The sequence below is a fragment of the Galleria mellonella genome, unplaced genomic scaffold (genome assembly GCF_026898425.1).
Source record: "Galleria mellonella isolate WM207_F2 unplaced genomic scaffold, CSIRO_AGI_GalMel_v1 utg44, whole genome shotgun sequence".
Taxonomy (NCBI): domain Eukaryota; kingdom Metazoa; phylum Arthropoda; class Insecta; order Lepidoptera; family Pyralidae; genus Galleria; species Galleria mellonella.
The window spans coordinates 3,025,433-3,042,524 of record NW_026442100.1 but is presented as its reverse complement, the minus strand read 5'-3'; the positions used below and the strand labels follow the sequence as shown (position 1 = coordinate 3,042,524).

At 32.0% G+C, this 17,092-nt stretch overlaps 3 protein-coding genes across 3 annotated transcripts; 2 read left to right on the top strand and 1 right to left on the bottom strand.

The window, feature by feature from the left end:
- The first annotated feature begins 1,597 nt into the window (after positions 1–1,597).
- LOC113518924 (thioredoxin domain-containing protein 5 homolog) lies at positions 1,598–7,400 on the top strand. Its single transcript, XM_026903956.3, has 8 exons — positions 1,598–1,833; positions 1,927–2,063; positions 2,490–2,608; positions 3,259–3,399; positions 4,111–4,266; positions 4,705–4,895; positions 5,901–6,027; positions 7,174–7,400. The coding sequence occupies exons 1-8, from the start codon at positions 1,685–1,687 to the stop codon at positions 7,363–7,365; spliced, it is 1,212 nt and encodes a 403-aa protein (XP_026759757.1). The 5' UTR covers positions 1,598–1,684; the 3' UTR covers positions 7,366–7,400.
- Positions 7,401–8,229: 829 nt separating this feature from the next.
- LOC113518926 (ADP-ribosylation factor-like protein 6-interacting protein 4) lies at positions 8,230–10,330 on the bottom strand. The gene is made up of 3 exons (XM_026903959.3): positions 9,766–10,330; positions 9,210–9,315; positions 8,230–8,509 (listed from the first exon to the last, which is right to left on the bottom strand). Exons 1-3 carry the CDS (start codon positions 10,031–10,033, stop codon positions 8,380–8,382), a joined length of 504 nt encoding a protein of 167 aa, XP_026759760.1. The 5' UTR covers positions 10,034–10,330; the 3' UTR covers positions 8,230–8,379.
- An 885-nt stretch (positions 10,331–11,215) lies between these two features.
- LOC113518922 (uncharacterized) lies at positions 11,216–16,823 on the top strand. Its single transcript, XM_031908018.2, has 3 exons — positions 11,216–11,573; positions 13,681–13,963; positions 15,644–16,823. The coding sequence occupies exons 1-3, from the start codon at positions 11,409–11,411 to the stop codon at positions 16,435–16,437; spliced, it is 1,242 nt and encodes a 413-aa protein (XP_031763878.2). The 5' UTR covers positions 11,216–11,408; the 3' UTR covers positions 16,438–16,823.
- The last annotated feature ends 269 nt before the right edge of the window (positions 16,824–17,092 follow it).

The following is a 17,092-nucleotide window of genomic DNA, read 5'->3' as shown; positions in this document are numbered from 1 at the left end:
CATATAGAAAAAATAATCCTTGTTCTTTGAGAAAAACATAAGTTTATTTTTAAGAATGTATTGCTCATTTTAAAAAAACGGTGCCAGTTTAAAATATCGTTTTATTTTTCAAGTAATATTCACATACACTTTTATAGACCGCAATTATTTTAATTTTTTCGCTTCAGAAACTTTGAAGAGGATAGTTATTCACTCACATTTTCGATCATAACTGAAAAACTACGCCAAATAAAAACAAATAAAATATACCAATGAAGCTATTTTATGTAATATGCTACTTGGTCTAATACATTTTTGCGTTGATTATAAACTGCTTTATGTCATCACTAAAGCAGATATTTATTTTAAAGTGTGTAGACATCGAATGGAAACATTATACATAAATTACACAACATACGTTTATTATCGAAACGGAGTTACATTTGAATAACCAGCGTAAGGGCGCGAGCCAATGCGTTGTGTATAGATGTTTTCAGATCCAGTTCGTAACTGTCTTAGCGACAACAGCGCCGCTAAGTTAACGGCAGTGCACTGGAAGGCGACGCGCGCGGGGAGGACGATCGGAAAGGGGATTTACTTGCGGCTGTTGCGCGGTGGCGGTTTTAGACGCCCGCATTACAATTAGAAGCCACACATTAAGGAACGCCTATAGTCAATAGAGAAGGATTGCATCATGAGTACGCTCAATTTGCCCTCTAGTTACTGGCAAGTGTCTCTGCGAAAGGAGAATAGAAATAAAACTATTTTTATTTCTCCTAGCAGCTAACTGGCAATATATACCCACATGCTCTTTGACCTAAAACAATAACCACCTACCTTTCAAAGACTGATCGATCGCCTAGGTTCCTGTCAAGGTAAAATATTATTGCAAACCTGCTCGTGGTTTAGAAAGTGTATTTCTACAAACGAAGAAAAAATAATCATGGACTTGCAGTCCAGATTAATCAACTGCATGCAATGAGTTAAAATGCTTATTTACTACAGCTCCAAGATTAATAGAGGCAAATTTCAAATATCTTTTTATAGTGCATATTAATGCTAGCAAGAGAAACTTTTACCAGCTACTGTCCACTGAAGGCAACTAATAAAAAATCAGTTTGTATTTGTAGATTTTTCTTGGGTGTAGTACTTTCTATCCAAAGTTTCAATAAATAAAAACAAAATGTAGTAGCAAGCTAACTACATACTCCGAATATCAGGTTGTGTATAATTTAGTTCCTTTGCCTTTCCCATTGTAGATAAATTAATATTACTACTATTACTAATTGACAGCTGTCAGTATGTCATCGGTTTGCTTTCATTTTATTATCGAGTTATAACTTGTTCTGTTTTTAGTCTCACAAATTTATAATATTTTCATTCATTCTATCTTGTGATAAAAGATGAAGAAAAAGCGATTTTAATTAAGATTAGCAGCTTTGGATTAGTTAATAGTTGTTGGTTCATACATGCGGGAAGATCTGTTCATGACTCTTTGGCTTAATGGTCTGACGCAGCTTGTTTCCTCTCCTACGCGAATACCTGATTTGGACCATTCACCTTCACTGTTGGACCTTCTGCTGACCACCCACCCAGACAACTTGTGATTTCCGTTGAATTTAAATACTGCTTTGATTAGTTAATAGTGGATGCTTATACATGCAAAAGTGGAGTGTATTTTTTATATAATTAAATAACTTGCAGAATGCGTAAAAAATTGGCAACGTTATGTTTTTTATTTTTGCCATATTTTGTTGCTCTTGAAGAAAATCCGGTTTACGAATATAACCCAAATAATTTTAAACAGCAAATCGAAGAAATGGATGGTAACTTTGTTATGTTCTATGCTCCGTGGTAAGCATGTAAACCTTAAGGGTATCCACTGACCAAATAGTGCTAACTGAACACATTCGATTTTTAAGTAATTTTTTTAATCATTTCTTATAGGTGCCGACATTGTACAGTTTTTCTTCCGATATGGCATGAATTAGCTGAATTAGTAAATACAAAGGGATCAAAATTCGCAATAGCGCAAGTGGATTGTACATTGCATCACAGACTATGCCATGAATATGAAATAACAGGTACAAATTATTCATTAATTTCTTTTACAATTTTAATATTATTATTATAAAAATTTGAGAATCTAGTAATAGTGTTGATTATTTGCAATTAAAATATAGCCATAGACTGATATATGGGTTTCTATAATGTTTATATTATTTTAATAATTTTTCATGTAATTGTCTATTATTATTACTATCTATCATCATCATATTAGACTTTAACTGTCTTCTCAGTAGTTGCCACCCTTAGCAGGAGGATTGGAATCCACAGTTAGGCCTTGAAGATGTCTTAAGAGACATGCTGCTGCTCATCCCTCACACTCCCTTAGTTGTCTTACAATGCCCATGGGAAAGAAATGGATGGCCTATTCCATGCCAAGATCATACAGCAAATGATTACTATCTATATTATTTTATTATTATAATATATATATTGAATTACAGGATACCCAACATTATTATATTTTCACAAAAACATATTCATACCAATGGAATACAAAGGCACAAGAGATCTACCCTCTCTGACATTATTTTTAAGTGAAGCCTTTACAATGAAACCAGAAGTAAGTTTTTTTTTTTTTTATAAAACATGATGTAGCTAGATTCACACTGTAATTGTAGTAGTGGTTGATTGTTGGTCTCATTTCAATTTGATGATCTATCTGACAAGCCAGGTCTTTTTCAATCACAATTAATCTCAAAGTGTGTTTACTTATCAGACTGAGATGGAACTGTGATGGCCATTATAATGTGAAATTGGATTAATAAATTTTAAAGTATCTTTTTACTTATTTTTCCTTCTTCATAAATAATCAAGATGTCATATCTATAGTTATAATGCAATGAATTATGGTTAAATAAAAGTTAATAAATAATTATAAATATATAATTACATAAATTATTTAATATTGTAAATTATTATCTTATTTTTAAACAACTTATTTCTTTAATGATTTATACATTATTTAAATAAGATAGTTGGGAAATAGACAAGATACTGATAATATTAATAAAATTCAAATAATACAATTGAATAAAAGAACTTTAAAAATATGGTACTGTGTATAATGTATATCATAATAAAATATCTAAACTATGCATTTTCTTTTTCTTTTTTTATTATCTGTAAAATGTATTCAGTTATTTTCAAATATGGCATACAATAAGATTTTGATTTTGTATATTAACTAAGAATATAATTATGTCATTTCAGGGCAAAAAATCTATGAAGGAATCAAGTGAAGTAAAAATATACAATGGCATGGCATACTTGACTGATCAAAATATTGAGAAGTTTGTTTCTAAGGGGCAACACTTTATAATGTTTTATGCATCATGGTGTAAAGTTTCACAGGTTAGAAATTATATGTTCACATGCTCTACCAATCCACAAATTAATAAGAAGAATAAAACAACAAATGCTATAAATAGCATACTTTATGAATGTTAGTAGTTTAATGAATGAAACAAAAAAGACTTTTTCGATTGTAGTGCTCCATTAGTTCTGTAGAAATTGTACCTACTATGTTCCATTTCATCTTTATTTTATTTTATATATCACATACAGAAAAAGCCTGATCTTATAAAAAAAAAATGTTATAAGACAATGTCTGTACATGGTAAATATTTAAGAAAAATTCATATGAGGGTTTTAAGGATAAGAATCAAAACAATAATAATAAAGTCTCTTTATTCTCATATCTTGCCCCTGTGGTCCTGGCATATAATAGGCCACCCATTCTTTCCTATGGGTGTTGTATGATGTTGGGCAAGGGATGGGAAGTGTGTCCCTCTTAAAACATACCCAAAGTCTAACTGCAGTTGCTTAATCTTGCTCCCAAACAAGTTAACTATTGGCAAAACCCCTCAATGATGAGGATTAAGTTCAGTACTAAGTAGTTAAAGGCTGATATAATGATAATATCATCCATAAATTACTATCAAAGGTTGTAATTCCGATGAAATGATTTTTAAAAAGGTGTGTAAATATGAAATTTACACACCTACAAATTACAAATTCTTTCTGTTTCTCTTTCATTTCATGTAATTTCTTTTACATTTACAGAAGATAGCGCCAGTTTGGGCGGAACTAGCGGCGCATTACGCTCATAATGAGTACATACAAATAGGAAAGGTAAACTGCATGGACAGTGAGATGACATGTAAAAACTTCGATATTAAACAGTACCCGCACCTTCTGTGGATTGTTAATGGTAGAATTGTAAGTATCTATACCTAATGCCGTGTGGTCCCGGCATAGAATGAGATACCCCTTCCTTAACTGTGGATGTCGTAAATGGTGACTAAGGAAACTTAATAGTCGAGGCATAAGCAGCAACACGCCACTTTTAACATTACCAAAGCATAGTTGCGGTTGCAAACCCGCTTACCAAGCATGGCAGCTATTGACTAAACCCCCCTAATAGGGGGAGCCCTATTCAGTGGATAGTACTTATTCTTTATTATTCTATGCCCACCAGTAAAAAAATAATAGTTATAGTGGGAATGATTCATATTTATGGCTTATTTCATCTCACTATAAAATCAATTAAAAGAATTGTTCCTTATGATGTAACTTCACAAATATTTTTTTTTTTTGAGAATTCTGAATAAAAGGCAACTTCTTTTTAAATTTTTCTTTGTACCTTACATTTTTTAGATGGGATTAGCAGATGTAGTGGATTTAGATGATCTCAAAATGTATGTGGAAAAAATGTTACTATCTGAAAATCATGACCCCGAGAAATTTATGAAGAAGAAGAAGGCATTGCCTGTGGCGAGGATATCCGAGGAGACATTCGAAACATTCCTAGAAAAGGATTTGGTGTTTGTCAACTTTTTTGCCCCTTGGTAAATTATATTTTTTTATATTTATATAGTTGCTTATACATAACGGCCCAAAAAAGAGCCTAAACACGGAAAAGAAAATCGACTTTACATCTACATTACATCTAGTAACTGCTACTAATATAGATGTCTCTTAATTTTTTATTCAGCCTTTTTTCATGAAGGAATTGCTTTTAGTTAAAGACTGCCCATTGTTTACTATCTATCTCTCTATATTTTGCAATAAATTTACTACGTTCTGAGATAAAATGTCACATCACGCATACAATTGGCAATGCACGATCAAATTGTAGCGTTGCAAATGCTCATAAATTGTATCAGGCGAGCTGTATGCATTTTTGTCCTCGTTGTCTAGTATAGACTGCCAACAATGTGTTTATTATCAACAGATTTCAGAGGTAGGAAAACAAAATAGTCAACTTTTAGATGACGTATCACGAAAAAACATTCACATTTTAAATTAAACCTTCAGGAATACAACTGTGAAAACCACATCCAATTTGGTGAAATATTTTTTAAAAAATGCCAGAATAAATATACATACAGACAAAAATTTCTAAAATAATATTGTTTGCCTTATATTGGTCTTCTATAAAATCCCTCATAATTTTTTATCAAATATATGTAGGGAACCCCTCGGACGGGGAACTCACCAGTTAGGAGTCTTCACAGGTCCTGGGGTCAAGCCGGGTGTTGGTCGGTGCGTGTTTGGGCGGTAAAGTTATTTACACTGAAAGAAAGTTTTACGACGTACACGAACGCGGCTAATGGCGATACCTCAGCGGAGTTCGAATTCGACGCCGGGTACGAATGAGCGCGTGCGCATAGCGAGTAACTGAGCGAGCGACTGATTGCTGAAGCAGGCGATGTTCGGCTTTGTCGCTAGGGACGACAACGCGATTGCTAGGGATAGGATTAACCTCGACTGTTATACATATAATTAATAAGATTTATCAAAGCTCATAGACTACTATCAAGTAATAATATAATCATAAAATTCTATTTCAGGTGTGCACATTGTATGCAACTAAGCCCTCTATGGCTAAAGCTTGGAGAGAAATTCCAAAACGAAACCCGTGTTCTGATAGCTGATGTGGATTGTGTGCGGTCCAAACAAATTTGCGAGACAGAAAAGGTAATTATTATGAATAATTTACAGAGATGTTCAAAAACTTAAACCAGAAATTTTTGAACATCTCTGTAAATTATTGATGCCCATTAATTCTTCTCTTTCCGCGTCTAGGGAAGGTAGATAAAGTTTTGTTTGAGAAATCAGTTCAGGGTACAATAGGACTGATATACCTGAAGAAGGTAAAAGCCCTTAAAATATTTAAAAAAAAAAATGTCTCTATATTTATGTCCAATCTCAACAAGGGGTGCTACTTAATGTGAAACATAATTTATTATCTTGGGTTCCATTTGTGTGTCTGCCGTGAAGCTATTCTGTTTGCATGGCTGTTGCGGTTCGAAGTGTGGGATATGGCAATGTAATTACAGGGTATAGAGGCATAACATCTTAGTCCTCAGGAATAGCAACGTGTGCAAGGTATCATTGGTGAAACAATATACTGTGTTATGTCAATGATATCATGTTTATAGCCGACGATTACCACTTTCCATCATATGGGCCGTCAGCTTGTTTAACATTCTAAATTGCATAAAAAAACTTCGTGTCAACTTAGCAGTTTAATATGTAGGCTACCAATCTACATTCTCAAACCTACACAGGTACAGAAAAAAAATTATACTATACATATTAAGTACTTAAAAAAATTATAGATATTTTATCATACCGGTGTTTTATTTTTCATTCATCTTATATATATATATATATATATATATATATATATATATATATATATATATATATATATATATATATAAATTGGTATTAATCTCAATTTTATTAACAAATTATAAGAAACTAATTGATCCAAGCTGTAGATCATTGTAAGTAGAAAAAACAAAGGTCGCCTAACAAATAATAATAATGATGTGTGAAAATGGGCTTTTTAAACGTTCAAACTATTCATGATCGTGATGCCAGAGCCAATTATTCGTTTCGTTTAAATTTTATTCAAATAAATAATTTGTCCAACCATAAGACAGTTCGAAAAGTAGTACAAATAAAAAATCATATAATTGTTTAAATGTTTGTATTTGTATTTAATTTAAAGATTGTTTTAATAAAACTTGGTTACCATTTCATTAGGGGTTCTATTGAAATATTCTATAAAGTATTTTATTCATTTATCATTCACAAGAATTAATTTGTTTTTAGATTAATGGGCTTCCCACTTTAATTTTGTACAAATATAAAAAGATAGTGAGCGTCGAACACGGCGGTCGACCACTAGAGAGTCTCATTACACTGGTCAACGAACATCTACAGAATTCAGAAGATGCACCGGCCTCGGATGAGATCGTCAGTAACGAGGAAAACAAGTCACAGATAACCAAAGATGAACTATAACGTAATTGTAAATAAATAAAATTAACTTATCGTAATTGCATGTTTTATTTCTTTAGTCTCTCTGCTAGTTCTGGGTTAAATTCTCTTTCCTTACTAACGGGAGAATTGACTTGTCATAAGTCAGTATTTAGTCAACTGACTAAATCATTGCACGATGTTTGTGTTTTACTCATAAAGACAATTTGGGCTTATATTTATTTCTGCCATTTATTTTCCATGACCATTCAACTTAAACAATTTTTAAGTTTATATTTAAAATTCATCACACTCTTCAGGAAATACTAGGTTATAACATGCATCCAAACATACATACAATGACATCATCCACCTATCTTCAGCTATTGGGTAAAAAATAAATAAAGTTAGACTCTAATTTTTATTTTAAAGATATTATGAAACATTATTAATTGGTGCATTATACCATTAAAATATTAAGGTGGTTGTTGATTACTAAACAAAATTGGATGTAATATTAATGTTGCTAGAATTGAGACTTGTTGTTTTTGTTTATTATTTTGTTCAATTTATTTTTTACCAATATAGTAACAAAATTATCATATTTTTTTTCTTTATTCTCATGTACAACTTTGTAAAAAAAAACATACTAGCAAGAAACATTGTAATTGTATGGGGTACATTTCATTTGGGAAAAGATAGAAAAGAAAGAAAGGTATTATCCATTACTTCATATTCATACTTAAAAATAAAAAGCACTTGACAGTTTAGAAATTTAGCTTTAAATTATCTTTAATTGCAAAATAATCAACAAAAACCATAAACCGTGATTCCAGCGCCATCTAGTATTTCTCAAGTCTAATTTTGTTCAGTGACCAACTAACTTAATGGTAATCTTATAAAGTATAATTGGAAGGAAGCTTCAAATATATTTATGGAATTCTTACAGGACCATTGCCATTATTAAAAAAGATAAACATCCATTGCTAACTCACTATGTCAATGCTTATTAGAAATGTGGCATTATATGCCTTAATTGCATAGACAATAAACTAGGCATTAAATTTTTTTATTAACAGTATGCAACTGGAAAAACTCTCCATCTGCTCTTGTAGCCAGTTTGTTGATCTGTTTGTGTCTCTCCTTTGAGACTATTTCTTCTAAAACCTCCCCGTCACCTTTTATTAACCTGAAAACAAGATAGAACTGAGAAGCAGTATAGAAAATAATTAGGCTAAATTAAAATTTGATTACTGTAATTTACTTTGACTAGTAATATAATATGTAAACATAAAGTGTTACCATAGGTGACAAGGTATACTGTGTTATATCCACAGTATTGTTCATGTTTATAGGTGATAGTTACCACTTTTCATCAGTTGGGTAATCAGCTTATTTGCTATTTTAAGTTGCATAAAAATATATACTAGCTATCTCCTGCAGTGTGTATTAGTAATAAAGTATCCTATGTATTAAGATATAATCTACTTTTGTGCAAAATTTCATTCAAATCCATTCAGCTATTTATGAGTAATTGAGTAAGAAACACAAACATGTATACAAACATTTTACATTTACTTGTAAGTAAAATTTTTACTATTAAATATTAATTAATATACTATTATCACATTTTTCTTAAAAGGTAGATGAAGACAAAATTGCCAAAGATCTCTATCCATAGACACATCATTTAGTTCATATGCACATTGGTATTGAAAAATTTTAAAAACACAACATATCAACCATTTTGATGATTAAAAGTAACTAACATAATTATAAAAAAAAAAACATTAATATAAATAGATATTATGTTGCCATTAAATAAAGTTTATACATTTATCAAAATATAACGACTAAAATTAAACAGTGAATAAGAATGATAGGATAACCTGTGTCTGCCAGTTTCTTCATCCAAGACCCTACGTACAACACTCTGACGTTGTTCCCACTCTTCTTTGGTCATAGGAGCCATGGCTTTTGATTTTTCCATCAAATCTGGAATAGATAAATGTGAGCAACATTTTAACATTAATTGTGAAACAATAAAAGTTTAAATGGGTCTTTGTCACTAGTATATTTAAGATTATTTTTCAGGGGAATCCTGGCTCCTTAACAAAGCTGCATTACGTATTCTTAGGCGTGTCTTTGCACTTGAATCCAAGATGAGCATTGGTCACCCGGATCAATTTAAATATGCCTAGGAATTTTATGAAAACTTTTAATAAACATTAGTATGCCTCAATATAACTGATGATGAGTGTAGATATTTTGGGGGGCCATAGAGTAAATAATGAAACCTATTTAGTAGCATGTAACAATGCAAGTAAACAGTTTGTACAATTTTATGACCATATCTTATATTATGACAAAAAATATAAAATTGACAATTTAAATTTTTGGCAATCTTTATCATTTATTTTTTTAAATTATTATAACATTTCAAACCTAAAGGGATGTCAGCCGGTGCTTCATCTGTTTTTTGTTCCTCATCGCGACTCCTACTAGGGCTCTTACTTCTATATCTCTTTTTAAGCTTCTTCCTCTCCTCCTTTAGCTTCTTTTTTAAAGCTTTTTCAGTTTTCTTTTGTTCTTTCTTTAATTTCTTTTTTAATTTACGTAGTTTCTTTTTTTCCTGGGAAGAATTCGAGCTACTCGAACTAGAGTCGTCATCGGATGTAGACCGTTTTCGTTTCTTAGACTTTTCTTTTCCCATTTTTTATTAGCTCACATTACAACACCACAAATAATAAATATATATTTATTTACAATAATTGATATATCAATAACTCGACCTTTCGAAATAATACTGATCTTGTACTATTGAAATCAACACAATAATTTTAATTCACGTCAACACTGCCGACATTGATAATTTAAGCGATTAATCCTGAATCGCTTTATATATATTATATTGTAAATAAAATTATTTCTGGAATTTCTTTGATATTTTTCGTATTAATAAAATCCAGAATATAGAGATGTAATATTGACTTTTTTTTGACAACCTAAAGTTGACATTGACAGTAAACAATTTTTTTTTAATTAATAAAGATTTGGAGTCATCAACCTATAAAAGAAATATTGTGTTTTCGATACCTAACATGAATTGCGGAACGGAGCAAAATATCCATCTAAAATAGCGGTATTAAAGAACTGTGATATGAAAAAATATAGTTGCAGTTGGATTTTTAAAAAGTCGAGCACAAAATATACATTTACAAAATGTAATTAAAATCATTAAGATTAAACGATTGCTACATAATCGATACAAATGTATGCTTTTATTATAAGCAATGCAGTCTTATCTAATAATCTTATTTAGTAAGAGTAAAATTGACTCTTACCAATAAGACCTACCTTTTACCTTTCCTTCTAAAACAAAAAAATACTGATAATAAAATTGAAATTCTGATGATATCTGTACATGGGAGACATTTAAAAAAAATAAAAATAAGGGTTTTTAATATAACCAATAGAAGCCGAATTTTTATCTATCTGTCTGTATGTCTGTTCCGGCATTACGCAAATGACTTCATTGAATGCGTTTTTCAGAATTGTGTTCTTGAAAGTCTAACTTAAAATCTGATGTATGTATTATCTAGATATGCCATCTATAAGTGGTTTTTTGGTATTAATTTCATTAGATTTCCTACTTCTAAAACCCACGCCTACGAAATAGCGACAAAAATGTAGTATACAGTAAATATTATATTATCTAATGAAATTCTAGCACTATCTTAATTTAAGCTAACACCTTTATGAGCTCTATAAAAAATCCAATTGCCTAAACAAGCTATTATATATAAAAAGACACGATATGTATCTATATATTGTATGTCATAACACTAGTTATGTAGCACGACTTGATTTACGATTGAGCGGCGACACGTCACGGGAGTTCCGATGAATAATTGAGGGTGGTGCACGCATGCGCCGGACGTACCGAAGACACATACGTTCACTTCACACGAATAGAATACTTAATCGGAGATAAAAAAATGATTGTAAATGAAACTCTCTAGTATCGTGTTTGTAAATGTGAATTAATATGTGTGAGTTGCAGTAATAAGTAAATTGTAGTCGATAGAATGCAGGCGGGGGGGCCGGACAGCGCAGCGGTCTCGGAGGCCCCCAGCAGTGGCAGCGATGAGTCGGACTGCGAGCAGGGGCCCGAAACGGACGCGGATGCGGCCCTCACAGAGGAATGGGCGAGAGAGTTGCTGGCAGGCGCGGGCGTGGTGGCCGCTAATGAGGTTCATTTAGTTTAACCTTTTTTTTTTAATTATAATCTCAGATTAAATACAAATTATAGTAAGCACTACAATTAAGTACATATAGGTACTTTAATTTATTAAAATTTCCAGATCTATCATTATTTCATTTTTCAACCAGCTTAGAAAAGAGAAGGACCGCGATTATCACTAATTTTGAAACTATTTTAAATGTTTTTTTTTTTTTTTTTTTTAATTGAAACTTTTTTATTTAACATTAATACATATAATTTGTAGATGTTACATACCCATTTAAATTTGTGATAAAATTTTACCTTCATTATTAAAAATGAAGTGTTACAATTTTTTTTCATCTAGCTGACCTATTTTCGTTAAATAGGCGAGGAAGAGAGCCTTAGTTCTCTCTGTGTAAACTCCCCGCTCTCTTCTATCTGACCGTATAAAAACGTCGTTTTTATACAAAAGTAACAATAAATTGTTCCACCCTTGGGCGGATTCTTAAATCGAAATTATGTATTTTTAAATAGCAAATTAGAAATCGAACTTGACGGTTATTAATAATGGAATCCTGAGTTGTACCATAGAAAGAATAATAATGTTCCCATAATACAGATAGTTCTAATTAGAAAACTACATAACTAGTGGAATTACGTGAAGAGGTTTTAATACGCAGTATTAATATTTTAAATTAAAGATGCCTACTTCAAAACTTAATGTTGTAAAACTAGTTTATAATTAAATGTTAAACGTGTTTTAAATATTATTTCATTATTTATTTGTTACATTAACGATTAGAAAATAATTTGTTTAATACATACGAGTATGTTTATAAACATTAACAGTAAAATTATCCAAATAATTAAATTATAAAAAAAAAAATAGTTTACTATATTTCTTTATATCTGTAAAAAAAAAAAACGTTCAGGCTCACATTTTTACTTTATCCGAGCAGTAAGTGCTTTATATTATTCTCAATCTCATGTATAATATAGTATATGTCATATATGTGTAAGTATATTTGTTATTCATATATATTTATTCGTTTATATATATAACTTTAGTATGTATGTATATCAATAATTAGCAGTACCGCATGCGAGTATTCTGACACTTCCCTATGGTTGACTGGGAGAGAATGCTTTTAGCATTAAGTTCGCCATGAACACATATTTGTATTAATGAATAAATAAATAAATACATTACAACTACTACTATGTAATATTCTAGCCCATATCAACAAATAACAAACAAAACAATGAAAATATAATTAAATAATAAAAAAAAATATTCAGTGGAACATAAAATGTCCTTTTTTTAAGAAGTCGGTTAAAAAGAGACTACTCTCGATCACACTCAAGCATGTAAGCGATAAATATTGCCACTACGTATATATACCTATATTTACCTATTAGAAGTATGTCAACTTTTTATTTATTAATTAAAAACTTTTTTAGCATTCAATTAAAAGTATATTTAGTTTTAGACAATCTTATTGGTGATATTATATTATACTAGCATTTCTATATATATCTGTCATGAAATAAAATTGCAATTTGGAAAATAATTAATTTAGTTTTCGATATTTTAGAATATCAAACTGTACAAACGAGATTCAAGTTCCTTCATGTAGAATGGAGAGGAATATTTATTAATTGGCTGCTATTGGCTGCTTTTTATCTCAGTCTGTAAACATATACAAGTTACGCAGAGAAATGTGTGGGTAAAAGCTAGTATTATTATAAATTGAAAATTAGGTGAAAGTGAAGTAACTATAGTTTCTTTTTTAATGAATGATTATGGAATGATAACTCTGCCCGCGATAACGGTATACGCTGACGGAACACCAGTGAGAGATGATAGGTGAGAATGAAAAGGCAGATCAGTTAGCCCATCGTAATGAATACACCTGGTATTCTGCAGGTTTTCAGAGGGGGGGGGGGGGGTTAAATAGAGGTCGACGTGACAGGATATATTACTTAATCATAAAACTTCATTTTTAAATCGAGTAATACACCCTTACTAGGAATGAGACTGGTAGACCGCACTACTAACAATTCCCCCCCCCCGCTCCACCAAATAACTATAATTAGGTATCTGTGTATAATTTTTTTTTTTTAATAATTCGTAGGTCCGAGTGGAGTCACGCGCCGGAGTAGCTGGGGCTCTGAGTCGAGTGCTAGCCGTCACTGTCCGATATGAGAGTAATGGGGAAAGTAGATCTTTGCCCCTCGTTGTCAAGCTGCCCCCTAGAGACCCGTTTGGACGACTGTTCGTGGCCGAAGCTCAGTTTGACACGAGAGAGATACTTTTCTATACGGAACTCGCACCAGCGCTGAACAAGTTGGCTGAAGAGGATTTAGGACCGGGGATGGGGCTGCCTGTTCCTCAATGTGTGAAAGCAAGATTACCAGGTTGGTCTTTAAGTAATATTTATTAAGTATCAAAGTAATAAAGACAATAAGACACTGGTTATTTTCATCCCTGCATATTGTGAAGATGAAAAAAAGGAGCAATGTTACACTGTACGTTTGTACAAAAAAAAAAAAAAAGCATGTTAATTAATGTAACCCATTCTTTAAAATTAATTTCAGTATTAAAAAAAAAATCTATTTTCCTAGAAAAAAATACTAAAACTATAAATAAATTGTGCTCCACAAAAAAAAAATTGTGACAATACAAGTTATTTTAAAAACTAAACAACTGAACTGATTATGATAAAATTTCTATGGGACTAATCTGTAAGTGTATCATTTCAGATATTTTTTTTTATATACAACTTAGAATGGCAAACAAGCTGACGGCCCACTTGATGGAAAGTGGTAACCATCGCCTATAGACATGAACAGTATCATGGACATAATAGAGTATACTGTTTCGCCCATGATACACCCTATGCGTTACCATTCCTGAGGACTCAGGTATTATTCCTCTGTACCCTGTAAAATCACGGCATTTCCCACCCTTTAAACTGAAACACAGCCATGCAAACACGACTTTTTAATACAAAGTCTTCCTCTGGTATAAAAAATAATTTTCCCAATCAGTTTACAACTAACGGATTTATGAGGTAACAAACATAAAAAAAAAAACATTAATCGATTTGAGCACCTCCTTATTTTTTAAGTCAGTTAATAAATTTAAATTCTTGAAAAAAGAACAACCTCTGTGTGTACCAACGGCATTACATAATAAAAGAATTCGAAAATTTTTAATTTATTTAATTTTTTTTAAATTTTGTATAATATAAACATTTTACTAAAAAAAATGTTTTAAACCCTGTTAATACTAACAATTAAGTAATGGGTTATTATATTATTAACCAATCCATCAAAGCCTGAGACCTCCATAGAAGCGAGACATTAGCGAAATCAGGGCCATAAAAATATGTATATGTATATATAATAAGTGCAGGACTTGCATCATTTAATAAATTTAGGACGTACCTAATAATGTCTTTATCATAAAAAAAAATCTATTCTTTTTTTGCGATGTAAATTCTTAAATTACTTTTTTTACATTTTATTTTTATGTTTCCGTATTCGCCATCTAATGTGTGCAAATTGCGAAGCATGCATAGCGTGGTCACTAGAAATAAATGCTTAGGTATTAAAATCTATGTAGCATTAGTCACTGATTCGAAATAAGATTATTTTAGTCTCTGCTCAAGGCTAAAATGTTCTCTGATGATGCATATGACCAAAATATGTCAAAATCCACACCGCAGTTTCATTCCGTAGTCGAAAGAATTTGTGACATTAAAAAATAATATCTAAAGTTATATAGACCAGGTAAAAGGTATGGCCGGGATCTTTTAAAATGTGCCTAATAATTTATGTGTAAAAACGCATCACGGTACCATACAGTACATTAAAAATCTTCTGAATTATATATCTAAGACATATTTTGATGGTGAATAACTTTATAATTTAATAGTAAAAGGAAATTTTACTCTAAAATGCAGAGGCAAATATTATTTGCCTATGTTATAATATTAACACAGAATTTTAAAAAACACGAAGAAAAGTCCTTTTCAAGAAACTTACTTTTGTTTTATTGTGCAAATTAATTAATACAGGTATTATCTATTACAGATGAAATTGGCGGTGATAGTGAATTAGTTCTAGAAGATGTAACGTCAATGGGCTTTGAAGCAGCAGATTTTGCTGAAGGCTTGAGTGAGGAGAAAACGCGGGCAGCTCTCTACGCTGCCGCACGACTCCATGCCCTTTCCTTGGCACTCCGAGAGAGGGAAGGCCCCCTAGATCAACGCTTCGACTTTCTGTTTCCCTGCGAAAGAGCCGCTGCAGGATATCTTCGGCTCGTGCGACGTGGTTTACCGCAGCTAGAATCATTTTTAAGGGGCCGAACTGACTGTATAGAAGAAGCAGCCGCGGTATCAGCTTTAGTTGCCAGAGCCCCTTCTTTACTTGGCACTTTACTGCGACCAGCGGAACCCGCACCACTCGCCCACGCAGACTTCTGGAGTGGGAATCTTCTATTTCGAGAAAAAGATGGAGTTACGGAGTGCATAGCTTTAGATTGGCAAATGGTATCTCTCGGGAGACCAATGGATGATGTTGCATTGTTACTTCTATCATCTCTGACGCCTGAAATGAGAAGAGCTGTTGGTGACCAATTAATAGAAGAGTACGGGGATCGTTTGGAAGCTGAATGTGCAAGATTAGGAGCAGCTGCCGCTGGTGCTGCTGTCAGACGAGGATTGAGACCTGATTGGCCCAGAGCAGCACTGAGAGCGCTTCTACTCTGCGCTGGGAGTGTCGACGTTGCGTTGGGTGAACCAAGAGCCGAGAGAAGACTACTTGAGGCTGTGAAAGACCTACACGTACAGGGCGTACTCTCGCTGCGTCCTGATACAGAATCGTAACTTTTCTGCAAAATGTTCATGTGCCAAGAGCGTGCTGAATAATCCATGTCAACCGTTCATCGTAACAATTACAAAGGAAAGAAATCAGTCCAAGATAGTAGATAATATTTATTTCTTGCACAAATTAAATTTTAGTGGTGTGTTATTTGTCATTAGTCTTACTTTATCAACGATTTGGATTCGATGGACGCCTCTACCAGCCGTGGTGTGAGGTGAAGCCTAATCAAAGACTGAATTTACGTATATTACTACATCGTGCATCTATGTACGTTTGTATGTAGACTACTAATGTAGATAATAATTGCTCATGGTATCAAAGGCTAGGAATCATTGCGGTCTATTGACTATTATTTAATTAAATTGAAAATGAAATTAATTACATTAAACAGTATGTTTTATTTATTTATTTAAACAATATATTTCCCTAAAAGTAATAAAATTTAAGTACGTACCTATTAATTAAAAATATATGTACATAATAGTCCAAATCCTATACAGATACAGCATAAAATGTCAACCAGCAAAGGTAAACAATTTACTAAAATCGTAATAACCTTAGTGTTATAGCGATTTTACACTGATTTATTTTTCAATGGTCGTAGGCTCAATCCCCACATAGTACCTATTTCTTCAGATATTTTCTTATATACAAATT

Excerpts from the sequence above, each read along its gene's own strand:
- LOC113518924 (XM_026903956.3), top strand. The coding sequence starts at position 1,685 with ATGCGTAAAAAATTGGCAACGTTATGTTTTTTATTTTTGCCATATTTT. Across the intron at positions 2,064-2,489 it reads CCATGAATATGAAATAACAG|GATACCCAACATTATTATAT; the intron begins GTACAAATTATT and ends ATTGAATTACAG. Across the intron at positions 4,267-4,704 it reads GGATTGTTAATGGTAGAATT|ATGGGATTAGCAGATGTAGT; the intron begins GTAAGTATCTAT and ends TACATTTTTTAG.
- LOC113518926 (XM_026903959.3), bottom strand. The coding sequence starts at position 10,033 with ATGGGAAAAGAAAAGTCTAAGAAACGAAAACGGTCTACATCCGATGAC. Across the intron at positions 9,316-9,765 it reads ACCGGCTGACATCCCTTTAG|ATTTGATGGAAAAATCAAAA; the intron begins GTTTGAAATGTT and ends TATCTATTCCAG. Across the intron at positions 8,510-9,209 it reads GAAGAAACTGGCAGACACAG|GTTAATAAAAGGTGACGGGG; the intron begins GTTATCCTATCA and ends TCTTGTTTTCAG.
- LOC113518922 (XM_031908018.2), top strand. The coding sequence starts at position 11,409 with ATGCAGGCGGGGGGGCCGGACAGCGCAGCGGTCTCGGAGGCCCCCAGC. Across the intron at positions 11,574-13,680 it reads GCGTGGTGGCCGCTAATGAG|GTCCGAGTGGAGTCACGCGC; the intron begins GTTCATTTAGTT and ends AATAATTCGTAG. Across the intron at positions 13,964-15,643 it reads TGTGAAAGCAAGATTACCAG|ATGAAATTGGCGGTGATAGT; the intron begins GTTGGTCTTTAA and ends TATCTATTACAG.